This window comes from Rhineura floridana, chromosome 9 (assembly GCF_030035675.1).
Source record: "Rhineura floridana isolate rRhiFlo1 chromosome 9, rRhiFlo1.hap2, whole genome shotgun sequence".
Classification (NCBI taxonomy): domain Eukaryota; kingdom Metazoa; phylum Chordata; class Lepidosauria; order Squamata; family Rhineuridae; genus Rhineura; species Rhineura floridana.
This window is the reverse complement of record NC_084488.1, coordinates 109,571,904-109,592,905: the sequence shown is the minus strand read 5'-3', so window position 1 is coordinate 109,592,905 and position 21,002 is coordinate 109,571,904. Positions and strand designations below refer to the sequence as shown.

Genomic DNA, 21,002 nt, shown 5'->3' with positions numbered 1-21,002 from the left:
TTCCTTTATGCCTCAGCTGGGATCCTCAAGGCAACCAACAACCATTATTTGAAACACAGCACTAGATAAAACAGCATTATTTTTAGATTTGTATAGTTTTTAACTCTGAATCACATGCATCTCTGTCTTGCCTTTGCTTTTGATTGTTTCCTAAAGGGCCACATGAACCCTTTATTTATTTATGCCTGCATTTATATCCCACCTTTCTTTCAAGGAGGTCAAGGCTCTACCCCTCTCTATTTTATCCTCACAACAACCCTATAAGGTAGGTCAGGGTAAGAGACTGTGACTGGCCCGAAGTCACCTAGCAAGCGTCAGGGCTGAGGGGGGATTCGAACCCACTCAAAAAGGTTTGAAAAGAGCAATTGGAAATGGAGGGCATCTCGATGACGCTACAGATGCTAGCCTGTCAGCATTATATATAGTTGGACTTGGCTGCCAACTTGTAGAACTGTGGGTTTTTCAACCCTCTTTCCCAGAACCCAACAGATCTATCAAACACAAACTCCACCTTTCCCCCACAAGAGGCTACATCCAATAAAGCTGTGCCAGTTTTCTGTATTTCCAAAAAATAAAGGAATCAATGATGGTGGGTGCATGGCACAGTTACTGAAGCTTGCACTTTTCTCACCATCCTCACTGAAGACTGGAACAGTGAGCAGATACTGAAGGATTTTCCGGTCCCTTTCAAAAGGGCACTCCACTTGTTTCCACGTCATAAACTCACTCACTTGTTTAGCCAGTTCCCAAAATTTCTGAAATTAAAAAGACAACAGAGAAGATAAGGAAAAACATGTTTGCAAAAACAAAAGGAACCCAACAAGTAATCAGAATTTGAGTCAAGCAAGAGGAAAGAATGCATGGTGTAAATTCCAAATCAGTGTTTCCTATAGTTGCAACAGAGGTACACTGCTTTTTTTCTAAAATAACAATTGAAGACACCACTTCATCCTTATATCCCTACCACCCACCCCACCCAAGGCCCTCCAGAAGTTGTTCGACTTCAACTCCTATCAGCCTGGGCATGGATAATGGGAGCTACAGTTCAACAACATGAGCCCACAGTGCGATGTGGCTGCAAAAAAGGCAACTGCTATTTTAAGCTGCATTAACAAAAGTAGTTTCCAAATCATGTGAAGTACTAATTCCCCTCTATTCAGCACCGGTTAGCACTTCAAGTTGTGGACACCACACTTTAAGAAGGATGCAGACAAACTGGAAGAGGTTCAGAGGAGAGCAATGAAGATGATCAGGGGACTGGAAACAAAGCCCTATGAGGAGAGACTGAAAGAACTGGGCATGTTTAGCCTTGAGAAGACTGAGGGGAGATATGATAGCACTCTTTGAGGACTTGAAAGGTTGTCACACAAAGGAGGGCCAGGATCTCCTCTCAATCACCCTAGAGTGCAGGACATAGAATAATATGCTGAAGTTACAGGAAGCCAGATTTCAGCTGAACACCAGGAAAAACTTGCTAGTTTTTGTGGTGTGACAATGGAACCAATTACCTAGGAGGTGGTGGGCTCTCCAACACTAGAGACATTCAAGAGGCAGCTGGACAGCCACATGTCAGGTATGCTTTCATTTGGATTCCTGCACTGAGCAGGAGGTTGTACTCGATGGCCTTATAGGCCCCTTCCAACTCTACTAGTCGAGTCCCTGAGCTAGGTGTGCCTCCTCTCTGGAAGGAGGCAGGTCCAGAAATAGGTTGGATGGAGAAGGTTATTGGTGATTACTGGGATGGAGAGGAGCAGGTAGCAGGGAGGGCAACATGGTGGAAACACAGCCTTAGAGCCAATCCTGTGCTCCTGCAGCCGGGTTTGCACTGTGCCAGCCTCCCTGCTGCCTCATCCTTCTCCCTCCTGGTAAGCAACAGCACCCCACCTGCTGGGGAGCTAGAGCAGTAGCGCCCCACCTGCTGAGCTGCCTCTGAACAGGTCAGTACAGTGACTCATACAGAGACGTGACAGGCCAGCTCCTTTGTGTGTCCAGCTCTCTGACAAGGAGTCAAGTGGGGAGGGGCAACAGAAGGGAAGCTGAAATGGACAGCACAATGGAACAGTTAGGGGAAGCCTCCTGAAAGCAATCACTGAAGACCTCTGGCAAGAGTGATCTTCCCCTCCTCCATCAGCAGCCTTGGCCTAAGGCCCCGCCCACCTTCAGCATGTAGCCCACAACAGAAAAAAAAAAAAAGAGACTCCTTCCCTCCCTGTCCTAGAAGGAAGATTTGCTCCTTAAGGACATAAGCAGAGCCCTGCTGGATCAGGCCAGTGGACCATCTAGTTGTTGACCATTGAACCGCACTGTCACTGAGTCTGTTTTCCATCAAGTCTGAAAAACTGTAACTAGGGGGAGTTATGTCTTTGCCCAGTCTGGGAACGGACTGCCAAGGCCGTTGCTATGGTAACCATCGCGATAGACTGGGAAAAGTTCTAGCAGCTATCTGTGTTAAGCTGAGTCTTCTGTGTATTGCCTCTGAACTGAGAGGTTGTCTTCTGTGTTTACCTTTGGAGAGAGAGGTACCGGAAGGGGGGTGACTGAAGAAACTCTACATGTATTTACTCTTAAGCCTTTGGCCATAATGTCTTGATAAAGACTCTTAACATGATCTAATGCTCTGAAGAAGTTTCTTGCTCAACTTAACTCCAACGTAATGTATGCTGTTTCACGCAACAATGCACACACGTCAACACTAGTCCAGCATCCTGTTCTCACCATGGCCACAAGATGCTCGTGGAAAGCCCACGAATAGGACCCGGGTGCAAGAGCACTCTCCTCTCCTGCAGTTTCCAGGAACTGGTATTCAGAAGGCAGAACACAGCCTTCTGGTGAGTAGTTGCGTGCTCACTAGTGGACGAAAGGCCTTGTAACTCTAAAAGCAATTCAGCATTCTGTATGTTTGCTTTTAAAAGGAAAGGCACGACCAACTATGAGAGGAGAAAGACAAAAACCAGAGCAGAAGTTCTCCACTGAAGAGTGCTGTCCAGGCACGCCAACAGACACCAAACGTCGAAGCCTGTATCTCCAGGCCTAGTCTTAACTCACAATTAGCATCAAGAGACCGGGGAGCCAATCCTCCGGCAAAGCTTTGTGCTCATCTTTTAATTAGCAAAGCTTGACAGTTTTAAAAACACATTAGAGAAATTCCAAACACGCTCTACTTACTTCGAAATTGACATGGCCGTTGGGTAAGCGGTTGGCACAGCCCTCGTTGAGGAAGTAAATGTCCTTGATGAGCAGGCTGAAGAAAGGGATGACAATCTAAGGAAGAGAGAAGAACAGGATTCCAGGCTCAGCATCAGATCCAGAACTGAGGCGGCACAGCAGGCACAATGGCTGGCAAACTCAAGTTGCTCCAGTAAAAACCTGAAAGCAACTAACGTACATAGCCTGGAGGAGGAAGAACCTCGGAAGCTGCTTGTGCAGAGTCAGATCACTGGTCTATCCAGTTCACTATTCTCGACACTGACTGGCAGCAGCTTTCCAGAGTTTCAGACAGAGGGTCTTTCGCAGTCCTACCTGGAGATGCCAGGGATTGAACCTAGGAACTTCTGCATGCAAGGCGGATGCTCTACCACTGAGCTACGGCCCTTTTCCCTAGCCCGGCAGAGCGGAAACTAGCATGACAGTGGCACTGTTAGCCAAGGTGCAATGGCCATTGGCTCACCCAAGTTGTAGTTAGTTAATTTATGAGTTAAGTGTATTATAAAAACCATGAACAACAACAAAATTGTAATGTCTAGGAGGAAGGTGTTGCCATCTTCTAAAGCTCTGCCAAAGCTCTTTCTCTTTATGCCGGCCTTTGGCCACCAGTCCCCGCGAATGCCCAGGGCCCAAGTTTTAAATGGTCAAAGTTTAACATGTATGTCATAATACAAGCTCACATCACTTCCCCAAACCTATGTACTTTATGTCTATGCCCACCAATGATGTACATATGGAACATGAATGTACGCATGCAAGCATCACAATCATAGTCAGATCAAATAGCGTAAAAACCTTTAAAAAGCCACGCTGGATAGGGAGTTAGATCATATTATCTTTCCAATCCGCTTTCGCAGTTTCTATTCCAAGCATTCCCCACTCCAAAAACATTTGATCATGTAGGTAAAGGCTGGCTTTTGAAAGGCTTAGCTGAGCCCCTGGGTGCACTGCTTTTCCAAAACTTCAGACATTCAGAGAATATCTTTGGCCAAGGAGCAGCCAGAAGAGCCTCGCTCCATCTGTTTTCATCTTTACACCTTTCATCCAAAAAAGAGCAAAGAGTTTCTTTCTTAATCTTTACAGCTTTGCTTCATTTCTTTCACAGGCCAGGCTATTGGGGCAGGAGATGGAAAAGAAGAGAGAACCCCGTTTAGAAACTGATCCTCTGTGAAAGGCGGCAAGGGCAAAATTTGAGGAACTGCACAGGAATAGAACACATTTCCATCAGGGCGGAAGTGAAAGGCTTGCCAAAGAATTCGTGTTCCAGCTTGATTCTTCTGCATTCTTCTGAAGTGCGGATGGGGAACCTCCAGATGTTGCTAGACTCCAGTTCCCATCTTCCGTGACCACCGACCATGTCAGCTGGGGCCAACGGGAATTGCAGCCCAATCACATCAGGTTCTCCTTCCCTGTTACAAAGCCCTCCTCTCTGCTTGATTAAAATTAAAGTAGAGTCTCTGATACCACCACCAGCCGGCCATTGATTCTTCCAGTTTCTCTGGGTTGGGTATCAAACCTTTCCTGTCCCTTCTGCCTTTGCAAGAATCACATTAAAGAGGCCCTCACATCCAATCCCTTGCACATAGAGGTGTCCCTAAGCTAGGGAAAGGTGAGGCATGGGAAAACCTCTGGCTCCAGGGCTGAATGCTCCCCTCCAGGCCTCTCTCCTCAGGGTACGCCCCTCACTAGGCCTGCTTTGCTCCCAGAGTTTGCCTGGCTGAATGTGTCCTTGAACTCCAATATTGCCTCTTTCTTGTCTGGATGGAGGACAGAGAGGTAGGGGTGTGTGTGCGCACGTGCGTGGGTGAGCGCATGGGCCAACTAACCTGCAGGACAAAAGTAAAATTGACGTTTGTTTTTCCACCCACTTTTGCCCCTGACTGCCTCCGCCTACCACTGGCATGTGGCCTTTAGAAGGTGGCCCAGAGGGAAAAGTGGCCCTTGGTTTTAAAAAAGGTTCCCCACCCCTAAACTAGGACCTACTGATTGAACTGATTTCTTTGAACTAGTGCAGCCAATCATAATCAACAGAGGCTTACTGATGGGTTCCCATGTCAAAGTTTAAAATTTATCCTTAGCACTAAAATGTGCTATTAGCATGAGTTTATACAGGTTTCCATGTTAGCACTCAAGGAAAGGAACTGTGTTCCAGGATACAGAAGGTGGTATGAGTTGAGCCTCCTGAACCTCCTCTGAGAGAGAGAGAGAGAGAGAGAGAGAGAGAGAGAGAGATTCCCCTTGTATTCCCTATTCCTGCATAACAAGGTTAAATCATGTTGCTGTATTGAATGTTACATATTCAAAATGCAAATGCGTTTGCATGATCACCATATTCTACTATAGAAGCAGAGCTGTGTGCAGGTGAAGAATTCAGCTTCCCAGGAATCAAGCCTTTCATTTTAAAAAAAGCAAAAACAAGAAGTTTTTAGGCCTTACGATTTGCAAATATACATGCCACAATCTCAGGAGCCAAGGGATGGTCGAAATTGACTCTTAATGGTGAGGGAGAGCATTTAGTATGCTGCACAGCACCTAGCTTCATCTCATGACTAGCAAAACTAGAATAAATAATCCCAAGAAAGAGAAATATGCAAATTGTCTTAGCTTGCATAATTTATACAAGTTGTAAGAAGCGAGATTTACTTGGCACGAGACTTTGATTACCTTGGCACAGAATTCAAGGGTGCCTTTCCCCCCCCCTGTGCAGAGCGCACAGAGTGCTATAAAACTGGCCAGATGTGATGCTCCTTTTTATGAAAAAAGTGGTGATTGGTGACCAAAAGTGCACGTTTTTCAAGGTTTCCCAGCAACAGGAAGCTGTGCACGAGGCAGATGGCTCACCTGGTGCACATAGACTTAATGAGCACATTTTAGCCCTGGCCAGACACAAAGATAGTTGTAAATCATACCTTCTCCCTGTTGCTGTGTGCTGTCAAAGACCTCTGAGCTGCTCCACGCAGAGCTGTGCGGTAATTGTAGAAATTGCTGGAAGGATCCATTTGATGCTAGATGGGGGAAAGAAACAGTGGATATGTAGATCACAATACAACGCCAAACACAACAGACACCATGAACCTGCATTCTAGATTATTTAGAAGTCCCAGCATTTAATTCAGTGATTAGCCTGTTTTAAGATGACATAAAGGCTCATCTAAACTGCAAGAAGGCTAGAGATGGATAGGTGAAAGCCACTGTAAAGTTCCACATTTAGATAATAAGAAATTTGATTTAGGCCACATCTGTGCCATATATTTGAAGCAGCAATATACCACTTTAAACAGCCATTGTTGTTGTTGTTGTTATGTGTCTTCAAGTCGATTACAACTTATGGCGACCCTATGAATCAGTGACCTCCAAGAGTATCTGTCATGAACCACCCTGTTCAGATCTTGTAAGTTCAGGTCTGTGGCTTCCTTTATGGAATCAATCCATCTCTTGTTTGGCCTTCCTCTTTTTCTACTCCCTTCTGTTTTTCCTAGCATTGTGGTCTTTTCTAGTGAATCCTGTCTTCTCATGATGTGTCCAAAGTATGATAACCTCAGTTTCGTCATTTTAGCTTCTAGTGATAGTTCTGGTTTAATTTGTTCTATGACCCAATTATTTGTCTTTTTCGCAGTCCATGGTATGAGCAAAGCTCTCCTACAGCACCACATTTCAAATGAGTTGATTTTTCTCTTATCCGCTTTTTTCACTGTCCTACTTTCACATCCATACATAGAGATTGGGAATACCATGGTCTGAATGATCCTGACTTTGGAGTTCAGTGGCACATCTTTGCATTTGAGGACCTAATCCTGGGAGTTGTGGTATGTTAAAGGGAAGGGCTGTAGCTCAGGAGTGGAGCATACTGCATGTCCCACATTCAATCCCCAATGGCATCTCCAGGTAGGGCTGGGTGGGACTCCTGCCTGAAACCCTGGTGAGCTGCTACCAGTCAGTGCAGGCAACACTGAGCTGGGTGGACCAATGATCTGGCTCAAGTATAAGGCAGCTTCCCATGTTCCTAAGGGTGGTGAGAGTTGTGAAGAGACCTCTATTCCCTTCACAGAGCTACAATTCCCAGTCTGGAATCCCCTCTTCCCAGACATCTCTGGGAATTGTAACTCTGTGAAGGGAATAGGGGTTTCCTCACAACTCTCAGCACCCTTAACCACAGCTCCCAAAATGCTTTGCAGGTAGCCATGACTGGTAGAATGCTTTAAATGTATGCTGTGGATGTGGCCTTAGGTAAGTTATCTGGAAGTAACAGCAAATTTAACAAATTCGTCAACACAGAGATCCATAGTCTAATCCTTTTATCATCTTATATTTTGTTTAATTGTATTTTGTTTTCATTGTGTCTTATATGTTTTGTGATTTTATTATTATGATGCATGTATTTTATCCTATTCTGTTTACCGCCCTGAGAGCTACTTGCTATGGGCGGTATATAAATGCAACAAAATAAAATAAATAAAATAAATAAATAGTCAACGTCATCTCCCATGCACACTACATTCTATTACAATGGCGTACGGAAAGTATAGATTACTAGATTTTTCTACTAGCTTTTCTTCTTGCTACTTAGAGCGTAGCAAAATGTAGTCAGGACATTTATTATATCTTCCTCCATCTTTAACAGAACATCAAGGGTAGATAAAATGCACAGAACAGGAGGTATGTTTGCATAGGTGATGGGCCCTTAAGAAGATTGCTCCTCTCCTCACCCCTCCCTGAATGCAAGTAGATTAGATAAAATGAGACTTCAGATGTTCACACCAGATTTACCTCCAGAATGTCAAACTTGGCTGTCTTGACCTTTGACCAGGTTTTCTTTAGTCTGGAAACAGGGCTCATGTTCATTCCAGCTTGTAGTTCAAAGGGTGGCAAGGAAGATTGGGAGATAAGAGTGAAAGAACACATAAATATTTAGGAATACATATATTTTAAAATGGAGGGGGAATCAAATAATTGCCAAAATGACAAACCGGCTTCCCCGCAGAACTATGAAGATGTAACTAGGACAATGGGGGCTGCAGGACTGGTAGCAAACACAGCCCTGTCTCCTTCCCTCCTCTCCCAAGAGCTCATATAGCATAACAACCAACAGCTATGAATCAGGAAGTCCCGGGTTCAGATCTCGCCTCTGCCATGGTGACCTTAGGGTAAGCCACAGTCTCTCAGCTTCAGTCCTTCCCCTTTGCAACATTGGGGATAAGACCCCTGGTTGCAGGGTTGTTGCAAGGATTACAGCTAGATAATGCATGTGAAGCAATCTGAACAATCATCATCATCATCATATTTCTCAACCACCCTTCACCGTAAGGTCCCAGGCAGGGTACAGCTATATAAAAATACAACATTACAATGAGTTAAAACCATTTACGCTCAGAAGAATAGCAAGGGCCCTTACTGAAAGTGCTACACCAATGTTGTATCATTAGGAGCTTGTCTGTTGGTAAGTAGAAGGAAAAGATTCTATTGAAAAATACGGTATAAACTATAAGGGACATCTGTTTATACTCACAAATGATGGCCATTAACGAGTTGAAGTTGCCAATGTTAAAGCACTCCCGAGCCACATCGATAAAGTACTCAATCATTCTCGCTCTGTGTTTTTTCTTCACTGGCTGAAGGAGGAAAAACAAACCAAACAGGGAAGGGAGACATCATTTGCTTCTTGTAGGGACATGTGTAAGCAAAGGGGCAAAGCACATATAGGTACACTTGTACCATTTACAGCACTATAATTTAACATTTTATAGATGCGGTGAAAGACTGTGCCGGACAAAGAGAGGACTGAAGGTTGTTCTACAACCTCAAGCCTTGGCACATTTGATCCACACTCTAGGGGCTGCTTCAGCTCTCCACAGAGCTGACAGAGAGCCATGGTTGGACTGGCATCCCACTTTCAGTGAAGGGCTGTCGACAGGTGTTTCTAGCAACCGTAGTTAAGCACTTCAGACTCATTTTAGTTTCTTTGTGTCAGCAAATTAAAATCTCCTGAAAAAGAAAATTCTCCCAGGGACTGAAATGTAGAGTTGATTCACACACATGCATTCACAGGCCTGGCGTCATTAGCTAGCATAGCGGGGCATTTGCTGGGGCCCACGCACCCCAGCAGGGCTCCTTAGCACCAATGCCCTGCCAAACCCAAACACTGGAGGAATATACTATTTCAGACTGGGGGCGAGGTATCATATTTTTAATTCTCCTTCATGTTAAAAAAACAAGCTGAAAACACTCTCATCATAAGCTAGCACATCAGAGGAAGATTTAGCTTTTTTTTTTTTTAGTTTACTATTTTGCAGGGAGCTTTTTATGCGGGACTGTTTTACAAATACGACCCCCCCTCTCCGCTGCACAATGATCTATAGCCTGAAGCGATTTACTTACCATGCATATTTCTGTGGCAACCAAGTAGCTGAGCCTGTTGAACCATTCCACGTACGCTTCCAAGTTCCGAGTCTTCGTGCGATCACCGTAGCAGCTCTGAGAAGACAAGCTCACACATTCATCACCTACACCGCATTTCCGGGGTGCAGGGTGGAAATTCTAATCCTGCAGCCATATTACAGTCTTAACTGGCTATTCACGAGGCTTGTTGTTGTTATGTGCCTTCAAGTCAATTACGACTTATGGCGACCCTATGAATCAGTGACCTCCAAGAGCATCTGTCATGAATCGCCCTGTTCAGATCTTGTAAGTTCAGGTCTGTGGCTTCCTTTATGGAATCAATCCATCTCTTGTTTGGCCTTCCTCTTTTAGCCATTGTTTAAATAAGTTTTCACTTGGAAGTCATCACTGGAAACATGCACTGTGGCATACAACCATCTTCTCCAGCCTGGTGCCCTCCAGATACTTCAGACTACAACTCCCATCATCACTGACCAAGGACCATGTTGGCTGATGGGAACTGGAGTCCTAAACATCTAGAGCAGTGTTTCCCAACTAGTGGGCCACCAGATGTTGTTGGACCACAATTCCCATCTTTCCTGAACATTGGCAATGCTGGCTCAGGCTGATGGGAGTTGTGGTCCAACAACATCTGGTGGCCCACTAGTTGGGAAAGGCTGATCTAGAGGGACAGGCCTGGGAAAGGTGGCATAGCAACAGTTGGGCCTTTTCTGCCGTGGCACTCAGCCTTTGGAATCACCCCTCTGCCCCCAGCGGAGTTAAAACAGAGACCGTCTGTGACTTTGTGAGAAGGACTGCAGCTCAGTGTTAGAGCATCTGCCTTGAATGCAGAAGGCCCCAGATTTGCAAAGGCCCCTTATTTACCTTGTCATTATCCAGTGGGTCTTTTTGTACAAACGCTTGGACGAATTCTTGTGGTCCAATGTAATTGAGCCTCTCCTGTAGAAAAAGGAAGGAAGGAAGGATTCGATTGCATGTCCGAGGGCAAAACTCACACACAGCCGTCAAAAAGGGTGAACAAGTAATGGTGGTAAGGTGAGGTGAGGAGGAAAGGAGGGATGAGCATCAACTCACTAGCTCTATGTGAGTCAGCTGCTGGGCTAACATGTAGGGGTCGCTGCAGACTGTGATGATATCCCTCTGGATGGCCTGGGGTTTGGTCTTCAGGACTGTCAGTCTGTCTGTCGAGGTTGCATTGATTTTTGCAAGCACTTCCTCGTACTGGCTAAGAGAGGTCAGCTTACGAATGAGACTCTGGATGATCTGCTGTACATTTTTCCGGTACATCTGCCAAAGGAAAAGAGGAACACATTTATTTATTTATTGCATTTATATCCCGCCTCTCCTCCAAGTAGCTCAAGGTGGCACACAGGCTTCTCCCCTTCTCCATTTTGTCCACACAACAACCCTGTGAGGAGGGTTAGGCCGAGAGGCAGTGGGGGAGGAGGTACCCAGTGGCCTAGAATACCGGCCTTGTGAAAAACCATCCTGCCCGCCAAATAAGCAGACTGGAATTGGAATTGCAAAGCCAAGCCCTGGAACTACTTGCTATTTCAGTGCAAGAAACCCATAAGCGTTCACAGTCCTGCAGGGCAGTCTCAAGAGTTTAAGAGGTTGATTTGGGAACAAAATATGTTTACATTTTTGCAGACTTCTGACCCAGATCACAAACTAATAGAAATATTGAACTGTTACTAACTAAGTTTTACTTGGAGTAGACCCACTGAAATGAGCCTACGTTAGTCACAGTGGCGGCTGGTCCATTATGGCGAATGAGGCACTGCTTCACCAACTTCAGTCTGCCCCCAGCAAGCCCCACCTGCCTGCCTTCCTACTTACATCCAGTCCAGGGGGTGGCACAGCCTGTCACTTTCCTCCTCCTTAGCGTTGCCATTGTAGAATTCAACAAGGAGGGGGGGAGTAGAACTAGTTGGCTCTGCCTGGCACTGGCTTCTCCCTACTGTGTGTTGGCTTCTCTGCCTTCCACCCTACCAGACACAACGAGGACCAGCTACCACTGGCTAGTCATGTCCATTAATTTCAATGGATCTACTCCAAGTAGAACTTAGTTGGACACAAGTCATTGTTTTGAAGAATTGCTCTTTGAAAAACCACCACCACCACCAAAAATGGGTGTGCAAGTTAACACTGTGCAAATGGAATGGCACACACACTGTTTTCCAGGAAAAACCACAGACTGAATTTTGCCTTCTCTTTCGGTTTAACCTCTTCCCTGAGTCAATCAGCTTGTGGTTGTGCGGGCAAACTGCTTGGACAAATTGTACTGCCAACACAAGTGGTTTCTGGATATTTTTGAAGCTATGATGCACATTGACCATGCAAGATGTCATAGAGCAGATCATTATATACAAAGATAACCCGTAAGCTGGAAACACACACATCTCCGAGGGTGGGACATGGAATAACAGGCAGACACCAAGTGGCAGAATTCAGCTTTCTGTTATAGAAATCAAGGCTCCCCCCACCCTCAAGAAAAAAAGAAAGAAAAAAGGCAGGATCAAGCTGTGAAATACAGTGGTCCAGTTAGGACACAACGCTAAGCTAAACCGTGGTTTGGTGCAAACAATTGGGTTCTCAGACAGAAGACTGTGACACTTTGCGGCTCCTCCTCCAGCCCCGTTGCTCAGCATTATACCCAAATCTGGGCTTGTGGTTTGTCTTGGTCCAAACCACAAGCGGTAGCCAAGGCTGGTTCTGTGGCTTACTGTTTGTGTTTTTTTCTAGGGGAGATAAGTCACAACTCAGGTTTGGGTGTAATGCTAAGCTAAACCATGACTTGGCTCACAGAAGCAGGAGGACCAGACAAGGAGTGAAACAGCTATGAGAGTCTCTCTGGGAACCTGCATGCTTACTCATTCACACTAAGACATGGTTTGATTTAACATTATGTGCAAACTGGGTCAATGACAGTTTAACAAAGAGTCTTGTGGCACCTTAGAAGACTAACAAATTTATTATGCAATAAGCTTTTGTGGACTGGGAAATTATTTTTTCTGAAAGGCACTGTGGGACTTCATGACAGATTGGGAGACCGTAATGAGAGATGGCTTTCCGTGATCACTGTGGAGATGTATCTCAGCCTAAAGATTCGTTCATTCATTCATGCATAAATAAATAAATAATAAAATAAAACAAAGACAAAAGGATACCCTTTTCACTGGTTGTCTACTTTATGAGCTATGTATACTAATTCATTAGGGCCAACCCCACAATTTGATGGTGACAGCTAATAAAGGTCAGTGCAAAGGCTGTGTGTATGTGTGTGATTATACCTGTTTTATACATACACAAAAGTAAACTCATGTTATCAATCTCCAAGGGGTGGGAGGGATTTTAAGTTCATACACAGGAATGAGCCTGTTTGTTCATTCAAGGCCCACACTACACATTACATTTTTAGATATACAACTAAATAAAGTGATGTGTGACTACAACAAACACTCTATACTTGCACAGGCACCACGGAGATGTTAGCTCCCCTCTGAGTGCACACTCTGACTGGATACACACCACACATTTAAAGCACATGTAAAGTACATGACTTCCCCCAAAGAATCCTGGAAAGTGTAGTTTACCCTTCACAGAGCGACAACTCTCAGCACACAGAACAAACTGCAGTTCCCTGCATTTTGGGTGTGGGGGAAATCATGTACTTTATGTAAAGTGTGTACCCGGGTTGAAAACTCAGGTTTGTTTCTGAAAACTTGTGACCCTCATACAAATGGTCAGAGAAAGAAACAAAAATGGAGATGGAGGGGGGAGAGGCACATCATCCATGTTGCAAAATATGGGATTGGGCAAGTGGCACCACCCTATTTCAGAACTTGTTTCTTTGAAATCTGCTTTTCAAGTTGTACATTTAGACAGGGAGAACTTCCTTGTCTATGAAGCAGGGAGAAGGTTTATTTGTTTTTAGCCCAGTCCTTGCCACCTGGTGGGCAGGCACAAATATTATATGCATTTAATTTGCACACACGTTTGTCCCAATCCTACCTTATATTTTGAAGGCGTACCCACATAAAAAAAAGTGTACATGTGTAGTAACACTCAGACCTGAGCTCAAAATGGCAGAACAACAGAGTACAAAGGGGCTAACCTGTCCAACTCTCCCAGAACATTTGTGGGCAGGATCGCGACAGACCCAATCTTAAACCCAAGACTAATTGCAGGCTTAGTGAACTTAGCTGTAATTTCCTCATTTTGCTGCACCACAAAATGTGTTTGAAAGCAATCAAGATTGGGGGGGTAGGGCAAAAAGCACTAAAGGAGGGGGTCCATTGATTCACCTCGGGTAGAAATGGGAGGGCAAAAACCTGTGAAGGAGGATTCAGTGGGCAACCAAATTTCTTAGGCACCCCACATTCTTGCAGTGATCTGCAATGCAGTGCAAAAGAAACAAGGTCACCATTGTCTGCATTTATCCTTCCAAGAGAATTATTAGCCAAGATAACTAATAATTTATGACATCCAGTAATGTACTGCGACGCTGGCTTTCCAAGTGTTCCCCCTCCCTTTCATAGAGGGAGAAAAAAAGCAGAGTCACTTTGAGATGGCAGAGATCTAATGTGACAATCCCTCGCTGCCCATTCTCCACAGAGCCCCCATGGAGGTGCAGGTCTCTTTCAGATGCTCTCCCACTTCCTAAGGAGAGGGTGGCAGGGGTGGGAAATGGGCCAAAATTCAGCACCTCCCACTAAGGACATTTAAGGAATTTGATTTCTGTGAATTCCAGTGCAAGCTGACCTGATCTGCACTCCTCCAAAATATGGGGCACAGTTCTTGGCTCAAAAAATAAAATACCAGAATGCATATTTTGGGATAAAAATGCTATAAATCTTATAAATAAATTATGTATTTGAACACTACAGTCCTCACAGAGCCCTTTCTACAACAATCTCATCTGCTGAGGAACCCATGCTAAGGAACCCGTGTTGTGCTGGGACACTCTGCAAAGGTGACTCTTGGGCCACTAGCCAGGCCTGAGTTAGGGGTCTTAGCCTGGTTTTCAGTTTCATTCTGTACGCCTTTCCTTTTTTTTAAACCAGAACTGATCTAATCCATTTAGTGACAGTTTTAAAATGTAATATATATATCACACAGCCCTAGGTATAGGAGCATTTGTGCTCCCACATGCTTGCTGACAGGCACCAGCTGGTGAACAGGTGGCTTATCAAAGGGGGAAAAGGCAGCTGGGTTGAAGCAGGGGGTGGCATAGAGGGCCCAAAGGGATTTCAGAAGCAGAACAAACACTGGGAGCAGCTTGATAGGTTGGAGGTTGTGGGAAGAGATCGGAACGAGAAACAAAAGTCACAGAGGAGAGTCCAAGGATGTGATTGTCATAGTCCATTCAGAGACCAGGAGCATATGGGCAGATAAAAGCATTTGGGAGGCTGGCCCATTAGGGAAAAATGGGACACTGGCCCACCAACCTCAGCCAGCCACCCTCTGCCCCCAGCCTGGCTTCCTTCTTACATCCCATCTCAGGGGTGACATTGGCGGTCAGCTCTCCACTTTTCCTCCAGTCTCAGCGTGGCCCCCATGGAACTCAGCAGGGGGGAGGAGGATGGGAGCAAAAGCAGAATTAGTTGGCTATGCCTGGCACTGGCTGCGACTCTCTGCCTACCGTTGGCCTCTCTGCCTTCTGCCCTTCCAGTGCCAATGGACACCAGCCAGTGCTGGATAAAAACAGTCCTTTAAAAGGATTTTGAACCACCAATGGTCCCCAAACGCTTGATACCCGAGACACAGAGTCCTCCTCTCCTCGCCCACCCCCGATTAAAATGTGTGCAATATGAAACTCGTAGGGTGGCATTCAAGGCTACTCCTACTCAAAGTAGACCCATTGCCATTAATGGGCATGACTAACTTCAGGCCATTCATTTCAATAGATCCAAGTAGGACTTAGTTGAATACTACAGGATACATTTTCCCAGCTCAGCTCCCAGAATAATGGGATGACATTCTCCTTGTGACAATGGGGAAGTCCTGCCACTGTTGCCTCCACAGCCCCTCCAGAGTCCTTTACTCCACTGTCTTTCGTCACTCAGGGCTGAGGGATGGAGCTGTGTTCTGGGGCAATGGTGAAACTCCTGGGTTTCTCCAAGACCTGTCAGATGTGAATCAGGCTTGTATCAGGAAACCCCACAGCATCCTTACTACCTCATTCAGGATGATGTCAATCCCCATACACGGGCAGCGTTACCACATGTGCTGACTGGCAGAGAAGGGGAGGAGATTTATATTTGTTTTTAAGTACTTACATCACCACCCTTTAAAAAAGTTCTCAGGGCAGCTTACAGAAATCAGACATACATCCGAGCTGCCTCCCTGTTCAGAGGAATGCAAAGTGACAGATGGGCCCGCCATGGTGGCTCCCCCCCCCCCAGCCGTGTAATGGCAAATTCAGAAGTGTAAGGTCCCTTCATCACAGTCATGCCACACCCCCTCACAACCACACCCCCTTTCCACTCTCCCTTGTTCTCCTTGTTGTCTCTCAAGTCAACACTCCATTTCAACAGATATCCCTAGGAGCCAATCAGCATGAAAGGGGGAGACTGTGTTGGCTGTTGAGAAGAGTCTTCTCCATGGCTCACTCACCTCCATTCACTCCAATTGGATCCAATCAGCACAAAAGGACAAGAACTCTTCTCAGTAGCTAACCCTTTTCATGCTGATTGGCTCATACATTGGGACCCTGCTCCTGAAAAAGTAACAGGTCAACGGCCCCCCGCAAACCCAGATGACTACACCCCTCCCCTTGCAAGACATTCACAGTTTTTGAATCACTCAGAGCCACCGCTGAACAAAACATACACAATGGGCTTTTGCATTTCTTGCATACGTCATTTGTTAGTATAGCCTATAATGGTTAATAGACCAAATGGCTTCAAAGCAGAGGTGAGGACCCTCTGGCTCTCCAGGTTAGCTTGACTACAACTCCCATCATCCCTGAACATTGGTCACACTGGCTGGAGTTGATGGGAGATGGAGTCCCACAACATCTGGAGGTCCACAGACTCCCCACCCCTGCTTTAAAAGCACTTTAATACAGCATGTGTGAAAATCTTCTACAGTAACTGGACATTCTGAAGCATCAGCAGAATTATTCATGCCCACGAGTACCTCACCTCATCCCCACTAGCAATTCGATGGGCCAGCTCCTTTAAATTCCTCATCATTCGCTCATCTCGAAAATCGTACGGAAACGTCTCGGTCCACTCTGTTAACAACTGCAGAATTTTGGGGGCAATTTTTCGTAACTGGCTCTGGAGAAAAAAAGAGAGAGAAGGGACTATGGGGTGACCTCTTAAGAACATAGGTTCAACATGGTACATAATCCTCGGAGTTTATTAAAGCACCCTGACTGGTGGACACAAAACTACGTTCACAGTATTACTTCACCTAAACAAACCCTTAATTATTAGGGATGCTTGAGAATTCAGTCTGCATTTAAATTGATGCAATTCACAGTATGTAGATTAGTACACGGATTGGAACAGTTATTCACGTTTCTCCAAGGAGTACAAAATTTTATTTTATTTTTTATTTATTTATTGTATTTATATACCGCCCCACCGCCGAAGCTCTCTGGGCAGTTTACAATAACTAATGCATCTTTTAGGAGAAGTAGGAAAATAACACAATTTTTTGTGCAGTTCAAAAAAAACACAGAGAGATTCAGAAAGGGGTTCAAATGGACTTACGAATGAACACATGCAAAAACTGACATGGACCAGAAAAATGGATCCAATTAATCCATCAGTACTATTAAATGTGTTGCCACTCCTATTCTGACTGAGGGTGGAAACAGGTAACCATGATCCATATGGTAGCCACTTAGAAGTGTTTTGTAAGGCAGCTGTAATCACATAGTAAGACGGTCATCTGTAGCCTCCAAGAAACTGGTAAGCCTAGCTTTAATAGAAGCCCCACCCCTTTGACTTCCTAAATGTCAGCAAGAGTAATACAGATGGGCTCTTCATACTGGCCCCATCTGCACTATACATTTCGGGCATTCTTATACCACTTTAAACAGTTATGGCTTGCCCCCAAGAACCTTTGGAATTGTGGTTTGTTAAAGGAGCTGAGTGTTAGGAAACCACTATTCCACTTAAAGAGCAGCAATTCCCAGAGTTGTCTGGGAAAAGGGATTGATTCATTGGTGTAGTTATGAGCCTAGGAATAGCCAATCCGGTGCCCTCCAGATGTTGTTGGACTACAACTTCCATCAGGCCCAGCCAGCAGGGTCAGGCTCAGGATGATGGGAGCTATAGTCTAACAACATCTGGAGGATGCCATGCTGGCTACCCCTTGGCTACAGCATTGGACTAGGACCCTGGAAGACTTGGGTTCAAATCTCTACTCAGCTACCAAGTTCACTGGGTGAGCTTGGGATATTCACTCTCTCTCAGCCTAAACTACCTCACAGGGTTGTTGTAAGGACAAAATGGAAGAGGAAAGTATGTCACTTTGAGCTCTTTAGAGGAAAGGTGGGATACAAATTGTAATTAACAAATAAACACTTCTAGCCTCCATGCCCCCAGAGTTCAGGGCCAAAGCACCTGGCTAGACTTGACTCCCTGGCCTGTCTCTCTCCAGTAAGCAACCATGGTGAAACCCTAAATTACCATTGATCAGGCAGGTCACTTACTTTATCAGCCACGGGTTCATCCAGCCTCTGCTGCTCAGTACACAAATGGCACACTTTTGCCATCAACTCGTAAGGGTGGACAAAGAGGCGTGAGCTGAGCAGGAAGGTAAAGATGTATGTTCTCTGCGAGCAAGAAGGAGACAAACAAGATGCATATCTTAACTTCACAGATGCCATTTAGAACCAGTTGCGTGTTTGTGCAGAGGCTAACTTGTTGTGTTATCTTGGGAGGGCACCAATTCTGCATAGGTAGGCATTTTAAACGTCATTGCACCAAACATCATCCACCTTGGATACATCACACACCCTGGTTATGCAAGGTGAGACAAGAGACAGGGCAAGGCACAACACCCAGCTGAGCCGAAAATCCTTGTGTAATAAATATGCAATGAATTCACTAACTGAGAATTGCTTGGTATGCAATCTCAGAATCCCTCCCCTTGCAAAGCATGCAGTATAGCATAGGGAAGACTTTCCGAGCCTTTGGGTCCCCAGATGCTGTTGGACTACAACTCCCATCAGCCCCAGCCAGCATGGCCAATGGTCAGGAATGATGGGAGTTGTAGTCCAACAACATCATGCCCCTTCCCTGAATGTTTTCTGCCGGGCCTTAAAGACCTGGCTCTTCAGGCAGGCCTATGGGATTTGTGTGGCGAGTTAGTTTTGCTGCTGCTGTTAATTATAGTTCTTGGTTTTAACCTATTAATTATTGTGTTTAATTATTGTTATATTGTATTTTATTAATGGATTGTACGTCGCCTAGAGTGGCCATTTTTTGGCCAGATAGGCGACTCAGAAATAAAATTTTATTATTATTATCTGGCGACTCAAAGACTGGGGGCTTAGAGCCTCTACCTTGAACTCACTGAGTGGCCTCTGGTAAGCCACTATCTCTCAACATCAGCCTTCCGTGAGAGACCACAATGGGCTTATCTTAGAGGGTTGATGTAAGCATTGAAGTGAAGTTAAGCCAGCACGATATAGAAACAGAAAAGGTGAGTTTGAGGTCCCCTTTTCTGATACGGCTGGTGCTACCTCCATTCCATCACCACCCATGCAGGTCTACGTCCATGTAAGGGCTCCTGTATGTTTAATAGCCCGAGAAGACCCTTGCTGGATCAGGCCAAAGACTCATCCAGTCCAGCATCCCATTCTCACAGGAAATAACCAGATGGCCACTGGAAGCCCACAAGCAGAACCAAAGTGCTCCCCAGAAACTTGTATTCAGAAGGATACTGCCTCCAACAAAGGAGGGAGAGGATAATCTTAGCCACTGACAGCCTCGCCTGGCATGCAAGGGGAGCACAGGGCCATGGGAGTTGCATCACTTGTGGGTTATGTCGACATACAAAGAAAGCAACTATGGACACCTTTACATGTCCCCATATTGTGCAGAAGAAATCATGGAGGTGGCTATGCCAATAAGCGCTAGGTACTGTAGAAAACACCGAAGGCTTGCATTGTTGGGAGATCCACTAGGTGCATTGGAACTTACTACTGATGACCACTAGGCGAGCCTGACCCCTGCGGTAGTACTTGCAACTGATCAGCCCTAGTTTGGTATTTAATGACGCTCACAAATCCCAGCAACAATCTTTGCTGTACTATTTGCTGTACTATTGGGTTCCTGCTGGGAGGAAGGGCAGGATATAAACGGAATAATAAATAAATAAATAAAAATAAAATTTTCCTTTAGGGGGATGTTTGAAAGAGACAGTACAGACAATTCTGGGCTGAAGTGTAATTATGACTGCCTTACCAATCTGAAGAGGGTTGGGGAGCACAATAATCCCATTCAAAGTCTGCATTCCTGTGTCCCACTGAAGTGCACAGTAATGAGGAATGCAGACTTTGAATGGGATTATTGCGCTCCCCAACCTACAATTAACCTACAGCTGAAATTTGTAGGGGAAAGGACTAATGTCTGAATAGGTAGCTCCCCCAAACATTTTTACTATAAAACAGGTATGTTTTAAAAGCTACTTATGAATCTTACTTCTTAAATCCTGGATGTAGTTCCTTGGTGCCTTCACCACTAACTTGATGCCTTTACCATTTATGCTGACCTTCCCTCCAGACTGTCAACTCCCCTCTTCTCATTCTCTCAGATTCGTACCAGCCTCTCTCTCTCCCTCAAGTTTGTAGGTAGCCACTCAGCTGGTCACCCATGGGAAGTAAGAACTGACTTTAGGTGACCAGGCAGAAAAGCATCTAGACAGCTTTTGCACATCACAATATATAGTGAAAAGCAGATGCACGAGTGCTCTTGCACTACTGCATCTCAATGTATATTATGATTTCCATAAAATAGAAACAAGTCAGGAATGACTTGCTACAGTATGAGGCTTGCTTGGAAGTAACCCAATTTAAAAATCAATGGGACTTACTTCCAAGTGAATGAGCTTTAGGTTGCAATACTGTTTCCATATCATGGCCCTGTGGCCGTTAAGAAATTAAGTAACAATAATACAGAATACTGAACTGTATGAAAACCAGGTAGAATGAGCAACTGATTCACCATCCCAAGCCTTTAGCAAAACAGACACATCAACAACATTTTGACTTTACATTTCATTCCTTTTCAGTGTACATAGAATATTGCAATTCTTATATAATTTATTATTTGCGAAATAAATTTAAGCTGCAGGGTAGCTTTTACTCTCAGTCCAGCCAGCTCCTTAATGATCTTCACAGCTGCAGCTTCCTTGACTAAAACTCACTGTACTTCTCT

At 45.0% G+C, this 21,002-nt stretch overlaps 1 protein-coding gene across 3 annotated transcripts in view; it reads right to left on the bottom strand.

Moving 5' to 3' along the window:
• RASGEF1B (RasGEF domain family member 1B) overlaps positions 1-21,002 on the bottom strand; it is a 46,638-nt gene that overhangs the window by 4,013 nt on the left and 21,623 nt on the right. For all 3 annotated transcript variants that reach the window (XM_061584776.1, XM_061584775.1, XM_061584777.1), the window contains exons 3-12: positions 18,272-18,394; positions 16,749-16,886; positions 10,675-10,887; positions 10,465-10,539; positions 9,580-9,675; positions 8,711-8,813; positions 7,972-8,051; positions 6,114-6,209; positions 3,166-3,261; positions 632-755 (exon numbers count right to left, since the gene is read on the bottom strand). In XM_061584776.1, the coding sequence (XP_061440760.1) occupies positions 632-755; positions 3,166-3,261; positions 6,114-6,209; positions 7,972-8,051; positions 8,711-8,813; positions 9,580-9,675; positions 10,465-10,539; positions 10,675-10,887; positions 16,749-16,886; positions 18,272-18,394 (1,144 nt within the window). The remainder of the gene's footprint in view (positions 1-631; positions 756-3,165; positions 3,262-6,113; positions 6,210-7,971; positions 8,052-8,710; positions 8,814-9,579; positions 9,676-10,464; positions 10,540-10,674; positions 10,888-16,748; positions 16,887-18,271; positions 18,395-21,002) is intronic.